The 17,292-nt window shown below is 25.8% G+C and overlaps 1 protein-coding gene across 1 annotated transcript; it reads left to right on the forward strand.

The window, feature by feature from the left end:
• The first annotated feature begins 13,889 nt into the window (after window positions 1-13,889).
• LOC127245459 (serine/threonine-protein kinase PBS1-like) lies at window positions 13,890-16,940 on the forward strand. The gene is made up of 5 exons (XM_051266348.1): window positions 13,890-14,424; window positions 15,043-15,245; window positions 15,321-15,510; window positions 15,718-16,109; window positions 16,194-16,940. The coding sequence occupies exons 1-5, from the start codon at window positions 14,301-14,303 to the stop codon at window positions 16,659-16,661; spliced, it is 1,377 nt and encodes a 458-aa protein (XP_051122305.1). The 5' UTR covers window positions 13,890-14,300; the 3' UTR covers window positions 16,662-16,940.
• The last annotated feature ends 352 nt before the right edge of the window (window positions 16,941-17,292 follow it).

Genomic DNA, 17,292 nt, shown 5'->3' on the forward strand with positions numbered 1-17,292 from the left:
CACTAATATTTATGACATTTATATAAATAAACAATACACCTGATTTATCAGATTTTAATTTATTTAATACTAATTTTTAGCTATTCAATTGGTCAAATAATTAATTAAAATATTTGGTAAAAGAATATTGATAGATGAGTTTCATCTATTTTAATTTTAGTTTCAACACAATTTAACATACATTCTAAAATTTACCATAATAATAATAATAATGAGAGAAAGTTTGTTTCTTTTTCAAAAAAAATTACTATCTTCGTCCCACCTATAATGTTCATCTTTCTATTTCCGTTCGTCTTACTTATTTTGTTACTTTTCTTTTTTAGAAAAAAATATTACACTTTAATTTTATTTTAAATTTTTTAATTTTAAATTAGACTAGTTGTTTAATATTAATCTAAAATTATTTTAATTAATGTATTTTTAATTATTTTTAATATACTACTTATATTTATTGTTTTTATAATTTTTTATAATAAAATATTATATTAAAATAATTGATCTAATTAAGACTCAAATAAAAATGCAAAGCAAATATGAAATAAATAAATAAACTGGTACGAAGGTCTTGATAGAAAAGTTGGGTTTGGATGTCATGTAAATGTAATATCATATGTCAAAGTCCATTAATCACGCTACTCGGTTGGTTTCCTTCTATTTGTGGCTTCTGAGATAGATGACTTACGTAGATTGGTTTAATTTAATTTTTTTTTTTTTTTTTTTTTTATGGTTTTTTATGATATCAGAAATCCGTAACTGCTATCCGAAAGTGTGTACTGAGTAAACTCCCGGTCGAATTTAATATCCTGCAAGCTAGGTCCGACAGACAAGTCACACTAGGCGAATCATACGTGGTAGATGACCTGAGAGGCTTTGGGGTTCGAAAATTGATTTAATATTTTATTGTTTTTCTATAATAATGGTTTAATTTTTTATTGTTTTTTATAATGATACTTCCTCCGTTCTATTATACTATACACGGAAATTTAGGTAAAATATAATTAAAAAGTGTATTAGTAAAACTAATTATTGTATAGTAAAAATAATTATCGATTAAGATTAAGATAACTAAATAATTAAATTTAAATTTAAAAAAAATTGAAATATAAAATATAAAATGTAATTAAAGTGCATAATCATATTTCTAAAAAAAAAATGGATAAATTATGTATAACGGACGAAAATAGAAAATAAAGACAAATTATGTGGAAAAATGAAGCGTGAAATGTAAAAACTTTGAGAGTAAGACAAATTATGGTTATTTAAGCTAAAACTTTAGGAGATCAACACGAATACGTCCAACGCGAAATTATGATTATTATTCTTTTTTTTTTTTTTTTTGCAAATTATTTTTCTCCTGCATTTTATTTTCCTTTGTGGCTTAATTTCTGTTTGATTGCATTTAATTCCTATATTTTGGTTGTTCAATTCTTGTGGATTTCGACTGGCCTAAATATGTTAGGCTATTATTGATGAATTTTAGCGACAACACCAACACAATTCCTTATACCTCACATAATAAAAAAATAAAAAATAAAAATCAATCAAAACTCTAAAACAATTAGACCCAAAATAATTTCAAAATATAATAAAATAAAACAAAATAAAATGTGTATGGTCGATTGAGAAGTTTTGTATATTCATATATAAATGATTGGTTAATAGAAACAATCAAAGAAAGAAAGTGAAAAGAAGAATATATTTTGGGCTAAAAGTCATTCAACTTGTGTTTGTACCCATCAATTTTCAATTCCCACCTCCCAACGTGTTACCGACACCACTTACCCTAAACAAGGTTGTGTTTGTTCATGCTTTAAAATTTCTTTTTATACTTATTCTATAATCACGCCCTTACATTTAATTTATTATCACTATTATTTTATTTTATTTTATTTTATTTTATGACGATAGAATCCGCAGCCGCTGTCCGAAAGTGCGTACTGGATAAATCCCCGCCCGAACTTAATACCCTGTAAACCAGGCCCGACGGAAAAGTCACAACCTGAGGCGTCGGGATTTAAACTCATGACTTCGCGGTCACAAGTCCAACCCCTGCACCACCGGGTCATCCCTTACGGGACATTACTATTATTTAATTAGATGGTGTTTAGTTAATGTTTAAGGATTTGTTTTTTATTATTTTGCACAATTTTTAATAAAAATATACTAACTATGTCCGGCTCTTAGCCCCATTTACTTTTTAAAGAAAAAATGCAAAAATATATCTATTAGTGTCTTATAATACTATTATAATGATATTTGTGCAAAAACTTATACAAATATAAAAATATTTTTAATGTTAAATACAATTACGTTAGAAGATAAATGAGACAATCAGAGCCAGATAGACAGAGAGAATATTATTTTTCTTTACAAAATATCACATCAAAATATTATTTTATAAAAAATTAAATTAACCTTATATTTCAAATCAGTTTCAAACCATGATCAAACAAATCTTAAATCAGTTTCAAACCACAATCGAACAAATCTTAATTCATAATGCTTTGATTGAAAGTAAATTTAAAATATACTTTGAAATATTTTGAAAGAGTATACTTACTAATTATATTTAATATAAATATAATTTTGTAAAAAGAAATTATATTTGAAATTTTGAGAAATATATGGATTACAGTATCCAATCAATTCACAACCAAACAATACCAAATTGTCGAGTCGGTGACCACTCGTCCAAATATAATCCAATTGATTGAAATATTTTTATTACATAATTAAATTGTCACGTTACTTGCAAGTGAAAATGCTTATAAAAATATACCTATGTCCCTGACTAACTGGTACTCCCTCGTATCCCATATAATTTGTCCATATTTTTTATTTTTGTCCGTCTCAAATAACTTGTCTTTTTTATTTTTGAAAATATAATTAGAACTTTAATCGAATTTTAAATTTTAAATTTTATACTTTTTTTTAATTTTAATTAAACTATTTATTTATCTTAATCTTAATTTATAATTATTTTTACTAATACACTTCTTAATTACTTATTAATTATACTTTATCTAAATTCCTGTGTCTTATGGGACGGAGGGAGTATTTGTTTAATCATATTTTTGGTTCAATCACAAAATTTTTATTTTATTTTTTAATAAATATGTTTAGGGAGGGATCTTCAACGCTGCCCAGTTCTTATGGCTTGTGCTTGTCTGGAATTGGAATTGGATTTTAAATTTACCATTCATCTCATTTTTTTTCTCTCAAAAAATATTAAATTAAACACTTATTTTTTATTTTTTATATTATACTAAAAATCAATTTTACATTCAAAACATCACATCAATACCTATTTATATCATATCATATAATTATTTAAATTCAAAATTTGTACTATTCAAATCCCAACTCAAAATCCAAACCCTCGAACAAACACACCCTGGAAGAGTAAACAATATTATTTTTACTAATTCGGTCCCATAAAAAGAGTACCATGAGTTTTTGAATGTTGATATTTGAATATTAATTATTATATCAATACGTAGTCCAAATAAAAAAAAAAAAGTGGCAAAAATGTCTCTATTAGTGTCTTATAATACAAATATAATGACATTTGAGAAGTAAAATTATACAAATATAAGAATATTTTCAACGTTATACAACGACGCAAAAGATAAATGTTATTTTTTTTTTATGGGACAGACGTAGTAGTTATAATTTAAATACCAAATCTAAAATAAAAAATTTAAATTATACTAAAAGGTTAAAATTATTAAATATAATTTACAAAATTTTCTAATAAATCATAAAAATAAAATAATTTAACATTGAGTCGTAATTTTATTTTTAATTTATATAGTATTCTTAAATTAAAATTTTAAGATAATTCATCCGTCCTTTAAAAAATTATCTTTTTTTTTTTTTTTGATCTATCCTACAACAAATTATTCATTTTTTTTTTTTATAGTAATTGTCATATAATATCTACCTAATATTACAAATATCATTACAACTTATAATATACTCTCTTCGTCCCAAACATTGTGCAACATTTGTATTTGGCACGAGAATTTAAGTGGGGAGTATTAAGTATGGTAATTTAAGATAATTTGTATATTAAATGATGTGATTGGAGAGAGAAATGATTATTTTTTTTATTTGACTGATGTGATGGGATAAAGTGAAACGTATATTAATATATGTATAAAAATATTATTAATTATTTCTAAATTTAGAAATGTTGCAGTGAGTTTGGGACAAGAAAAAAGAAAATGTTGCAGGGTGTTTGAGACGGAGGCAGTATTACACAAATGTCATTACTTTTATATCACACAATACTAATAAAATTATTTTAATTATTTCTATTTTATTTATACTATATATCAATATAATATTAATATATCTTAAACTCGATGTAAAAAATAAACGGATGTATAATTAATGGACAGAGGGAGTATTAGTTATCAAATTTATTATTTTTTTTATACTATATAATTTTAAAAAATTTAATAAAAATTAAAATAAATTATAAATGTTCTATAAAAGATACAATTATAATAACAAACATATCATTTTGAATAATTTTGAGTAATTCACACGATTTTTTTTTTTCTAAAAGTTAGTTTTATAAAAATTTATTAAACATGAAATCGAACTTCTTTTGGCTTTAGATTATTTTTTAAATCAATTCAAACAGATACAATCGGTATATTTGAATAATAACTTTAGTGTATTTGATAAACAATTTATTCAAAAATATTTTAGTTTATTGAATAAAATTCTACTGTACAGTCAAACAATCAATTTTGATATTTAGTAAATAAACTTATTACTCTCTTCGTTCCAGATACGTGTCTGCTACACTGTAGATACAGTATTTTAGGAGGGATATAATTAGTAGATAATTAAGAATGTATTAGTGAAAATAATTATTTTATAATATAAATAATTATAAATTAAGATTAAAATAACTAATTAGTTTAATTAAAATTAAAAAAAATAAAATTAAAAAATTTAAAATGAGATTAAAGTGTGTAATCATTTTCCAAAAAAAGAAAGTAACATAATATGTGGGACGGACAAAAACAGCAACGTGGACATGATATTTGGGTGGGAAGGAGTATTAAAGATCACCGTAAAAAATTAATCTTTTAAACATTATATAGGTCAGCATTTTACTTTGGAATTTTAAGTTTATTTAAATATTTTTTTTGTTACCCTTACACCTACCTTCTCTTTATATCATAATACGATTTTTTTTAATAAATATTCTATGTGACAATCAAATATAAAAATAATAATAATTATTATTTGATGACTTTTTTTTGCATTATTTAATAATTATTTAAATATATTTTATTTTAAATTAATTTTGATTTTATAAATTTGAAACAATTGGATTAAATACTAGTATTAATTCATTTTTTATACTTCCTCCGTCCCATAAGAAAGTATCCATTTTTCCATTTTAGTCCGTCTCATAATAAAATATTCATTTCTTTTTTTAGTAACTGTATTATCTACCTAACATTACAAATACCCTTACAACTTACAATATATTAAACAAATGTTATTACCCTTATATCACACATACTAATAAGTTATTCCAGTCATTTCTACTTTATTCCTATTATATTCCAGTATAATATTAATATTTCTAAAACTACGTGCAAAAAACAAATGAATATTTAATTCCGGAACGGAGGGAGTATAATTTTTTATAAATAAATAAAATATATTTATTTAATTTCATATATATAAAATAGTAAATCAATTAATATTTAACACAATATATATTATAAAAATAAACTACAAAATTATATTTACTTGTTATTTCATATATATAAATAGTTAATATAAAAAGTTATTTTTACCAACCATTCTAAAATAAAGTGCTAATATATTCAGCAAGGAGATGTTTGATTTTTAATTATTAGATCATTCAATAAATTTTTAATTGATTCAATGGGTAGATTTGACTAATTTGATATCTTAGTTATTTATGTTAAATTATTTGATAAAATAATAGTTAGATATTACTTATTGAGAATTGTAAATCTTAATTAAATTTTTATTTTTAAATATTTTACATGAAAAATAATATATTTTCATTATATTTGATTCATTTTTAAGTATATTTATTTGATAAAATTATACTATAAATAAATAAATACTCTCTTCGTCTCGGTTAAGTTGTCCATGTTTTTATAAATACAGAAATTTAAGTAAAATATAATTAGTAAATAATAAAAAATGTATTAGTAAAAATAAATATAATATACTAAAAATAATCATAGATTAAAATTATAATAACTAAATAATTTAATAAAAATAAAATAAATTATAAATTATGAAATTTAAAATGTGATTAAAATGCATAAAATTATTTTTAAGAAAAAAATAAATGACAAATTATGTAAGACGGATAAAAATGAAAAATATTGACAATTTATATGAGTCAAATAGAGTAGTATTAATGAATTTTATTTTACTTTTAATTTTAGCAAATTTATGTATTTTACATATAATATCTTAGATATAAAAATTTAATAATTCTAATTAATTAAAATTTATAAAATTAAAATTCATAATCTAATAAAAATATAAAAATAACATAATATATATATATATATATATGAATATGCATGTGAATGAAATGATTAACAATTAAGTAACAAAAGGAAACTAGAATTCAAAGTCTATATTAAAACATGATATATTATTATACGTAGCTTGTCTTGCCGAGCCTAGTTTGTAGGTTATTAGGTTCGATTGAAAATTTACTCAAAGAACACTCAACGAATAATGACTGTAAATTTTCACATTAAAAAATATATGCATATATTTTTAAGTGTTTAATAATTTTTTTCAAAATACTAATTTATCAAATATTTAACCAATTAATTGATCAACTAACAGTTAATATATTAATAACATATATAATAATAATAATACTTCTTCTATCCCTTAACAATCTATCCATTTTTCCATTTTGGTCCGTCCCATAATGAAGTATTCATTTTTTTTTTTTTTTTTTAAGTAATTGTATTATCTACCTAACATTACAAATACCCTTACAATTTACAATATATCACACAAATGTCATTACCTTTATATCATGCAATACTAATAGAGTTAATTTAGTCTTTTTACCTTTATTTCTACTTTATTTCAATATAATACTAATATTTCTAAAACTCCATATAAAAAACAAATAGATATATAAATATGAGACGGATGGAGTATTTATATGTTGCTTAGAATGCTTTAGAATCGCGTCAATATGAAGCACGCTTTTACTGGAATCCAATATATCCTTTGTGTTTAATATAATTACCACCTCAATAATAATAATAATAATAATAATAATAATAATAATAATAATAATAATGCGAATCGGATACACTGCCATTTTGACCAAATTATTAATTTCATCCAATGCCAATTTTTATTTTTATTTTTAAAATACTTTTACATGTGACTTTCAAATAATTGGCATTGGCATTTTTTATTTTATTCTTATAAAACTTCGATAAAATATTAGCTTCACACTTGTGCTCTCTTTGACTTGACCAATTTTTATATATTCACATATAAGTTCCACACAGAAGTTTTGTCAAATTTTTCTTAAAAAAAAAATTCTAAAACATTAAATATTTAATTTGATATTTATAAAGAAAAAAAAAATTATATATATTTTTCAAAAAATATATATTACTAATAAATGTTATCAAAATTTTAAAAAATATCTAAAAGTACTGATATTATTAATATGCAGTAATAAATTTAAAAAATACTCGGTTATAATGATTTAGTTTCATGTTACTTGAGACATTTTAATATATTTTAGCATTTATGTTAAATAATAATTTCACATAAAATTTTAAATTTAAAGGAATACAAATTATTTTTAGGGTGTGTTTCCTTACACCAAAAATCTGTTTGTACTATTTGAATTTTGCGTTTTTCGAAAAAAAAATTTATTCTCACAAAACATCATATCATACATTATTTTAATATCAAATTCAAACAAAATTTTTTCTCAAACTTATCAAAAGAAATAAATCCTAAAAGATGTCAAAGATAAAGTAACTACAATTATTCGTCGAAAAAGAGATTAGCTCGTAATAGAATCATAGTAAAATATAAGAATATCAACTAACAATATATATACTGAATAGTAGAAATATCAATAGTAAGAGAAAATTGGAGTTATTTGTATATTTTCTTTTAAATATATCAAATACTTTTCATTAAAAATATTATACTATCTCCATCCCATAACTAGGTATCCATTTATTTTTTGCACGTAGTTTTAGAAATATTAGTATTATATTGAGATATAGTAGGAATAAAGTATAAATGACTAAAATAACCTTATTAGTATAGTGTGATATAAATGTAATGACATTTGTGTAATATATTGTAAGTTGTAAGGGTATTTGTAATGTTAGGTAGATAATACAGTTACTAAAAAAAAATATACTTTGTTATGAGACGAACTAAAATGAAAAAATAGATACTTTGTTAAACGACGAAGAGAGTATAACAGATATACTTCAATAACAATAATAACACTTTCCAAATGTATTTAAAAATACAATTTTGGTAACTTGTATATTGAAATGCGATAGGCTATAATTATTCCTCAAATAGAAAATAAAGAAAAAAAAAGGTAAATAAATTATTTTTTATGCTCACTATAAACATTTTACCACAAAGATGCCTTTTTATTTTTATTTTTTTCTAAGCTATATTGTACAAAATGGGGAAAAACAAATTTACAGTTTAATAGCTGTCTCAATATCTATACATTATCATACTTACTATTTATACTTTTACAAATAGATTTGTTTATAAAGTTGAGCAAAATATTCGAAATTCATAAATTCGAAAAATTCGAACTAGCCCTAAACCCTCAAACCGAAACTCGAAATTTGGTTAAGATTTTTCGAATTAGATATTTTATAAGTTTTAAATTTTTGAATCAGTATTTTAATAATTCAAATCAATTTGAAATTCGAAATATAATATTTTAATATATTTTATTATTATATAAATTCAATATTTTAATAAAAAATAAAAATCCAAATTATTAATTATATTTTAATATAGTTATTATTTATTTATTATATATATTTAATATTATAAACTAATTATAAAAATAAAAAATAAAATTTAAAAATAAAAAATTTAAATTTCAAAATTTTCGATTTGGTTTTGATTTTTTTAATTTTAACAAAAAATAAAAAATAAGTTAGAAAACACAAGTAAAACACCTCATAATAATATGATTTTTTTTTTAATTTACTCTCTTATTATTTTAGTCTCGACTCTGTATAGTAATAATTCAGTGAGTGATTTTTTTTTGCATAATTGGTCATCCGGTGCCAAAAATGCACACCGTAGCATCCGCGTGGCATGCTGGACCACATGTGAGATACTTAGTAACATGTTTATAGTGAAAACATTTTGATGAAATACATTTTTCCGTATGAAATGTTTGTTTTCAAACTAGTAACTCAAATTCATTTATTACAACTTGAGTTGTTGAGTAAAAACAATTTAATACGAGAGTATATGTAATCGTGGAAGCTATTTTGAAATCAGCAATAACAAATCGGAAATTTTTAGGCGAGACAGAATGGTATTGCACTCAAAGTTCGATGAAAACAGATTATAGTGCACAACAAACTATTTTCAACAAGCTAAATCAATAACATCCACCATGATGTGATATAAATGCATTTTCAAGCCACAATTATTAAATAAGGCATGAATCGAAATATACTCATTAGCCACTGACATCACAATTAATGGAATGCAAGTAAAAATTTGTTTAGATTTCACCAACGTCCACGGTAGGGACGTAGTTGTCGAGACTGTCGGAGTAGGGATGAGGTATGCTCGGAGTTGCGATCATTGTCAAAGTCTGAGCAATAACCAAGTTCGAACTAGATATCGCCAATTTTCGGGATCGATCCAGAGCCGCAATCAAACAATCTGGCCTTTTCCGACGACGGCTGAAGCCGGAAAGAAGTTGTAGGCGCCTGCCTACTCCCGCCCAAGAGGTGCAACATCGATATCCAACCCTAAATCGAACGGAGATTCATTGTCTGGTACCCAAAATGAGAAATCCTCACTCACACCAACCTTCTCCCCAGTATATCGATGGAAAATACCGTCGCTAGAAGCCGGGTCGACGGGGAAAAACTCATCAGATGATTTAGGGATTTCACAAGGAAAAGAGCCACAGATCGGACAACGGAGAGAGGATCCCGACTTAGGACAAAGGTTCCATGAGCTTGGGGGAGGAAGCGCCGACGATCGGTAGACCGATGACATCGATTTGAGGTGACGGGAGCACCAGATCAAGAGAGAAATGAGCGGAGATCAGAGTTTCTCGAATCGGGGAGAGAGAAAGTGATATGAGAAGATAAGGTGCGATGTGCAGGTGGGGGTTATATATGTGTATAGTTAGATTAAAATAATTTAAGACTAAGAAATTTTAATTATGTTTGAAGTATATAATTATTTGTCAAATATGGTAAGTGACCTGGTACGTGTGATGTACCGAAATGACAAAGTGGGCATAATATATGAGACGGAGGGAGTATAGAATAATGGTTAAATATTTGTATTTTATCCTTATTTTTTTAGTAAATATATTTTCTGTAATATATGTAAAAAATAATTATATTTGTATAACAATAATAGAATGGCAACAATAATTTATATCACAATACATTTACTATTTATAGTAGTATGACAATACATATAGGACCGATAAAAAATACTTCCTTCGTCCCAAAATTATCATTTTACGTTAGACATGAGATATATTAATATTATATTGATAGTGAGTAAAAAATATAAATAAAAAATTTTTTTGCCCTTGTGAATGTATTAGTGTAAAAAGTAGTGACAATTATATAATAATAATAAAAAAGTAGATATTTTTATAGTGATATAATTATTTATGAAAATAAAATTATTGTTTTGAGACAAATAAAAATAGTAAATAGCACTATTGTATTTGGACGGAAATAGTAATAAAATAAAACAATATGTATAAAAGACGGATGAATAATGTTTCATTATGTAATTTTGTATATCTATTATTATGTTTAGTCGATTTCATTTTATTTTTTAAACTACATAATATTAAAAAAAAAATAAAAAATAACTACATAAGCTCACAAGCTCATACAATTTTGTCTTATATACGATTATTTATAGGTTTTGTTATGCAATTTTGTATATAAAAAAAATCTATCAATTTTGTATATATTTGCGTTTAATTGATGATTTTATTATTATTATTATTATTATTATTATTATTATTATTTTTAAAAATATGAATATAACCATGAATCTTTTTTAGATATACATTTTTGTGTAAATTTAAATTAAATTTTTATTTTTTAAAAGATAACAAGTAGAGTGCGTTTTGATTACCGTTTGAGTTTTAAATTGAGAATTAAGTTGAAAGTAATTGATTTAATTAATATTTAATTTACAATATAATATACATGATTAAAAAAATTAATATAATATTTTTAAATATTTTAAATATTATATTTAAATAAAAAAATATGTACAATATAAATATTTCATTAAATATAATTAATTAGCCTTGAACTGTACTTGCAGACAATTGTATCTATTTGTCTCATGTTTTAGTTTAAAATTATTTAAATATAAATAATGTTCTTTTGGAAAAAAAGTTATTTTCTAAAAAAACTAATATCTTATAAATTTATTACTTTAATATTATATATACAATTATTTTTAAATTATTTCACAAATAAACACACAAAAAAACTATTTACATCCTACTCTCCTGTCTCATAATAGATACTAATATATTTTTAGTTTACACTGTTTCAATGGTTAATATTTTTCTATTTTTAATAAAATTATTAATTTTAAATATAATTAATAAATATAAATTAATTTAATTAAATATTTAATATTTTACGTATAAAATTCATTTCATTTTTTTTATTTTATTATTTTTTTAATAAATAAATATTTTTTTTCTTGTTATATCTAAAACTGAATTTGTTTATAAAATTATTTTATATAATTTATAAATACATTTCTTTATTTATTTGTATTATATATTATATATTATAAAATTTTATTTTTTATAAGATGATATACATATTTTGTTAAAATATAATATTTAAAATATATATTTTATATCTTTTAATATATATATATATATTAATTCTTATTTTAAGAATGGCAATAAAGTCACTAAATAAAAAATAATAAAATAATATTTTTTTTCTTTTCATTTTATTTGATATTTATTTTATTTTATTTTTTTATGTCTCTTAATAATGAATACTTTTTTATTCTAGGTAAAACATAATATAGAAGTATAAATTAATTTAATTAACTATATAACATGATCACTCAAAAATTATTTATTTTTATTTATATAAAAAAAGATAGATATTTTTATTTACATTTAAAAATCTACATCTTTTATAAAAATTAGTTTATATTAATTATAAATAAATAAAAATACTTTTAGTAATTTTATTTATTTTATTTGTATTATATGAAATTTTATTCTCTATAAAATGATATTATATTGTATATACATTTTTTATTGAGATATAATTTTTAAAATATTTAAATACATATTATTTTTTTTTTTATATATATACTAAGTTTATTTTTAAACTACAAATATTATAAATTACATACAAAATAATACTCCCTCCGTCCCATGACAAAGTATCCATTTTTCCATTTTAGTCCGTCCCATAACAAAGTATTCATTTCATTTTTTCTTGTAACTGTAATATCTACCTACCATTACAAATACCCTTACAACTTACAATATATTACACAAATGCCATTACCTTTATATTACACATATTAATAAGGTTATTTTAGTCATTTTTACTTTATTCCTACTTATATCCTAATATAATACTAATATTTCTAAAACTACGTGTAAAAAGTAAATGAATACTTATTTGTGGAACGGAGGGAGTAAAATAATATCTTAACCCACTCTTATTAACTAATTAGATATCATCATATTAAATACCTTGTCACTAATGGAAGTGGTTAATTGTTACAGAACAAAAATAATACTCTTATAATATACTTTTACTAAAAATAAATGTGTTTATTTATACAACTTTATCTTTGATTTTACTATAAAAAATATCAAATTAAATATCAAATTTTATTTATTATATTACAATAAAATTTAATTTTAAGTTGAAAACAACATTATTATGTGGCAACAATTTTAATTCAAAATTTTAGTAGGTAAAATCAAAATCCAAAAACCAAGGATCTGGTTTTTTTACAGCAGATCCGAAGGATTTTACTATTCGTGCACTGTTAGTCCGAGAAATTGCGACCAAACTCAATTTTCTTCGAAACAAATAGGGTGAGGCTAATTGATAGCTTGGATTTGTTTTTTTTTTATTTTATATTTTTTTAAACAATTTAAAATATTTAAATAATAATTTATTTAATATGTATAGTAATTATAGATTAAAAAAATATATACAATATATAGGTTGTTTTTTAGAAAATTCAATTATCTATAATACAAATAAATAAAAAATTTAAAAAAATATATATATCGGATATAATATAAATTTATAATCAAATCATACTACTATTAATTTTATCAATTAAATTTAATATATATTTATATTATTATATTCATTATCTATCATATTAACACGTATCAAAACTCCTCCAACTCATACTAAACCTAAACATAAAAGAAAGAAACAAACTTAAATCTATTTTAAAATTCAAATACAAACACAACTCAAATCTTACCAAAAAAAAAAAAAAAAAAAAAAAAATTAATAATAAAATAAAGCGTATATGAATATTTAAATAAATAAAATGTGTGAAGGCACCACATGTGTGTAAGAGAGAGAGAGAGGAGAGAGAGAGGGTTTTGGGCATAAATTCTGAATGCAATGAAAAGGCAACGACAAAGCCGGCAAATGCCCTGCAACAACACTTGCCTTCTTCCTTTCCTCCTCAGCTTCAGCTCAGCAGATTCCGCAATCTGTCCACGACCCAACCCCAACCCCAATCCCAATCCCTTGTAAAAATTAATTTCCCCTAAATCTAAATTTGCTTCTTTTTAGCTTTTCTTATTTCCCACCCACTCAAAATTGCAGATTTTCGGATAAAGGAAAAGGGAATTAATTTAAAGCATACCGAGTGAATCTTTCAGGGGGATTGGATTAAAGAAGAACCCCCCAAAGTGATTTGATTGGTTGTGCTGTGAATCTGCGTTTGCTGAAGACGAAGGGTTCGACATAGATTTGATCTCTCCGGGGAGGTAGATGGGTTGTTTTCCATGTTTCGACTCCAGGGAAGAGGAAAAGCTCAATCCCCGCGACGACAGAGAAGATGACCATAGGGAAACTCATTCCACAGTTCCTTCTAACATATCCAAATTATCCTCTGGTCTCTCTCTCTCTCTCTCTCTCTCTCTCTCTCTCTCTCTCTCTCTCTTATTTAACTTATGTGATCCGATCTCAGTACCGAGTTTAGGTTTTACGAGCTCTTCATTTCAGGTTAATACAGGTTCTTATTTTAATTTAATTTTTAATTTTTAATTTTTTTTTTCTCGATTGATTGATTGATTGATTGATATCAGTCTTTGATTATCTGGACTGGATTTCTAGTTCATGATGGAGACACGCCATAGCTCTATGTCTATGAAAATTTTTGATTTAGTTCTTTCCCTTTTGTTCCTTGTCTTATATGAAGATAGATCTCAATGATGGCGTATGATTTTCATTTGATTTGATTTCAATGGCGTCCGAATGTTCGATTAATTAGATGTTCATCAAATTCCAAGATTGCTGGTTTTTGATTCATAGTTGGGTGGAGAAGCAAGATTGCTTTATTTGGAAACAACATGTAGGGTATGAATTGATGAGACTTGCCATCGATCACTAACCATAGAACAGTTTGTGATATCAATCTATCCAATTGGCTATATTGATTTTCTCGATTAGTTTGTATGCAAATGCACTCGATTTCCCGACAAAGGGGCTGATTTTAAGTTGCAATTTGAAGGAGGAGACAGGCTGAAAACAAGAAGCAATGTCGGGCCGAGGAAGGAGGCGTCGGGATTGAAAGACTTGCCCGATTCTCAGATTGCTGCGCATACGTTTACTTTCCGCGAGCTCGCTAATGCTACGAACAATTTTAGGGAAGAATGTTTCTTGGGCGAGGGAGGATTCGGCCGTGTGTACAAAGGAAAGCTTCCGTCCGGACAAGTAAACATTTTTCGTTTACATAGATACAAATAGTGATATAAGGTGTATGTTCTAATTCTATGCGTTCTTCGGCAGGTTGTTGCTGTGAAACAGTTGGATAGGAACGGGCTTCAGGGGAACCGGGAATTTCTTGTTGAGGTTCTAATGCTTAGCCTTCTCCACCATCCGAATTTGGTGAATTTGATGGGCTACTGCGCTGACGGTGATCAAAGGCTTTTGGTTTATGAGTTTATGCCGTTGGGGTCGTTAGAAGATCATCTACATGGTAATTCCCGGCTGCATTTTCTACCGTTGTTAAACCTATTTGCTCGGCATTTTGCATCGAAGGAATTACTTGTATAAGTGAATTCTAGCTAAACTTTTTTCGTAATTTTCATTTGTGTATTGCAAGATAAAAACATAAGGTGTTAAAATTTCGAAGATGTACATGCCCTAATTCTTTCTCTTTTTTCCGATTGTGATGATTCTGCAGATCTGCCTCTCGACAGAGAGCCGCTCGATTGGAACACGAGAATGAAAATAGCAGCCGGGGCGGCAAGAGGGTTGGAATATCTTCACGATAAGGCGAATCCTCCCGTTATTTACAGGGATTTCAAGTCGTCGAATATATTGCTCGGTGAAGGGTATTTTCCAAAGCTCTCCGACTTCGGACTTGCGAAACTCGGCCCTACAGGCGACAAATCCCATGTATCGACGAGGGTCATGGGAACCTATGGCTATTGTGCGCCTGAATATGCGATGACTGGGCAGTTGACGGTGAAGTCCGACGTTTACAGCTTCGGAGTCGTTTTTTTAGAACTCATTACCGGGCGTAAGGCCATCGACAGCACCCAACCTCAGGGGGAACAAAACCTTGTTGCGTGGGTGAGCTTACGTTTTTTCGATATTTTAAAAGTTGGTTCCTTTTTTGTTTTTTTCGATATTTTTAATGTTGTATGTGTAATCCAGGCTCGTCCATTGTTCAACGACCGTCGAAAATTCGCGAAGCTGGCGGATCCGAGGCTGGAAGGAAAGTTTCCAATGCGCGGCCTTTATCAAGCTTTAGCTGTGGCGTCGATGTGCATTCAAGAACAGGCTGCCGGGCGTCCGTTGATCGGCGACGTGGTGACCGCCCTTTCTTACCTTGCGAACCAGGCGTACGATCCGAGTCTCGCTCCCGGGCATAGCAACCGAATTGGCGCGGATAAGGATGATAGCAGAAACAAAGACGGGAAAAGCGTGAGGAACGAAGAAGGGGGCAGCTCTGGCCGGAAATGGGAGCTGGAAGGGTCGGAGAAGGATGATTCCCCGAGAGAAACGGCGAAGATGTTGAACCGGGATTTGGATAGAGAACGAGCTGTCGCCGAGGCTAAAATGTGGGGCGAGAATTGGCGACGCCAAAATGCTCAGGGAAGCTACGATGGAAACAACGGGTGACGGGCGCAATCGCGATCGATTTACGGCGATTTTTCGAGAGGTAAGGAGCAAAGAGGATGGAGATGATTTTTGTTTTGAGTGGCTACCTCCATCAATGTATCCTATGGTATGGTTTGGGGATTTTAAGTTTGTGATGAAGAAGAAGAAGAAGAGAGTTTGGAGGTGTGTATATTTGCAGGAATGAATGAATGTGTGTAAAATTGTATCCAAAGTCTTGTCTTTGTAACATTCAAATCTCTCACCTTTTTGTGCCATGGGAATCAATTTTGCTTTCATTTATTAGTTGAATTTACAATTTTATTGCTCACACCGTCCCATAACTAAATATTCATATATTTTTTCTACGTAATTTTAGAAGTATTAGTATTATATTAAGATAAAATAGAAATAAAATAGAAATGACTAAAATAACCTTATTAGTATATGTGATATAAAAGGTAATGACATTTGTGTAATATATTGTAAGGTGCAAGGGTATTTGTAATATTAAGTAGATAATAAAGTTACTAAAAGAAGAAATGAATATTTTGTTGTGAGACGAACTAAAATAAAAAAATGGATACTTTATTATGGAACGGAAGGAGTATTTAAAATCTAATCCTAACATCCACAAACAAAATATAATCATTGT

Source organism: Andrographis paniculata, unplaced genomic scaffold (genome assembly GCF_009805555.1).
Source record: "Andrographis paniculata isolate CXL003 unplaced genomic scaffold, ASM980555v1 Contig22END, whole genome shotgun sequence".
Taxonomy (NCBI): Eukaryota; Viridiplantae; Streptophyta; class Magnoliopsida; order Lamiales; family Acanthaceae; genus Andrographis; species Andrographis paniculata.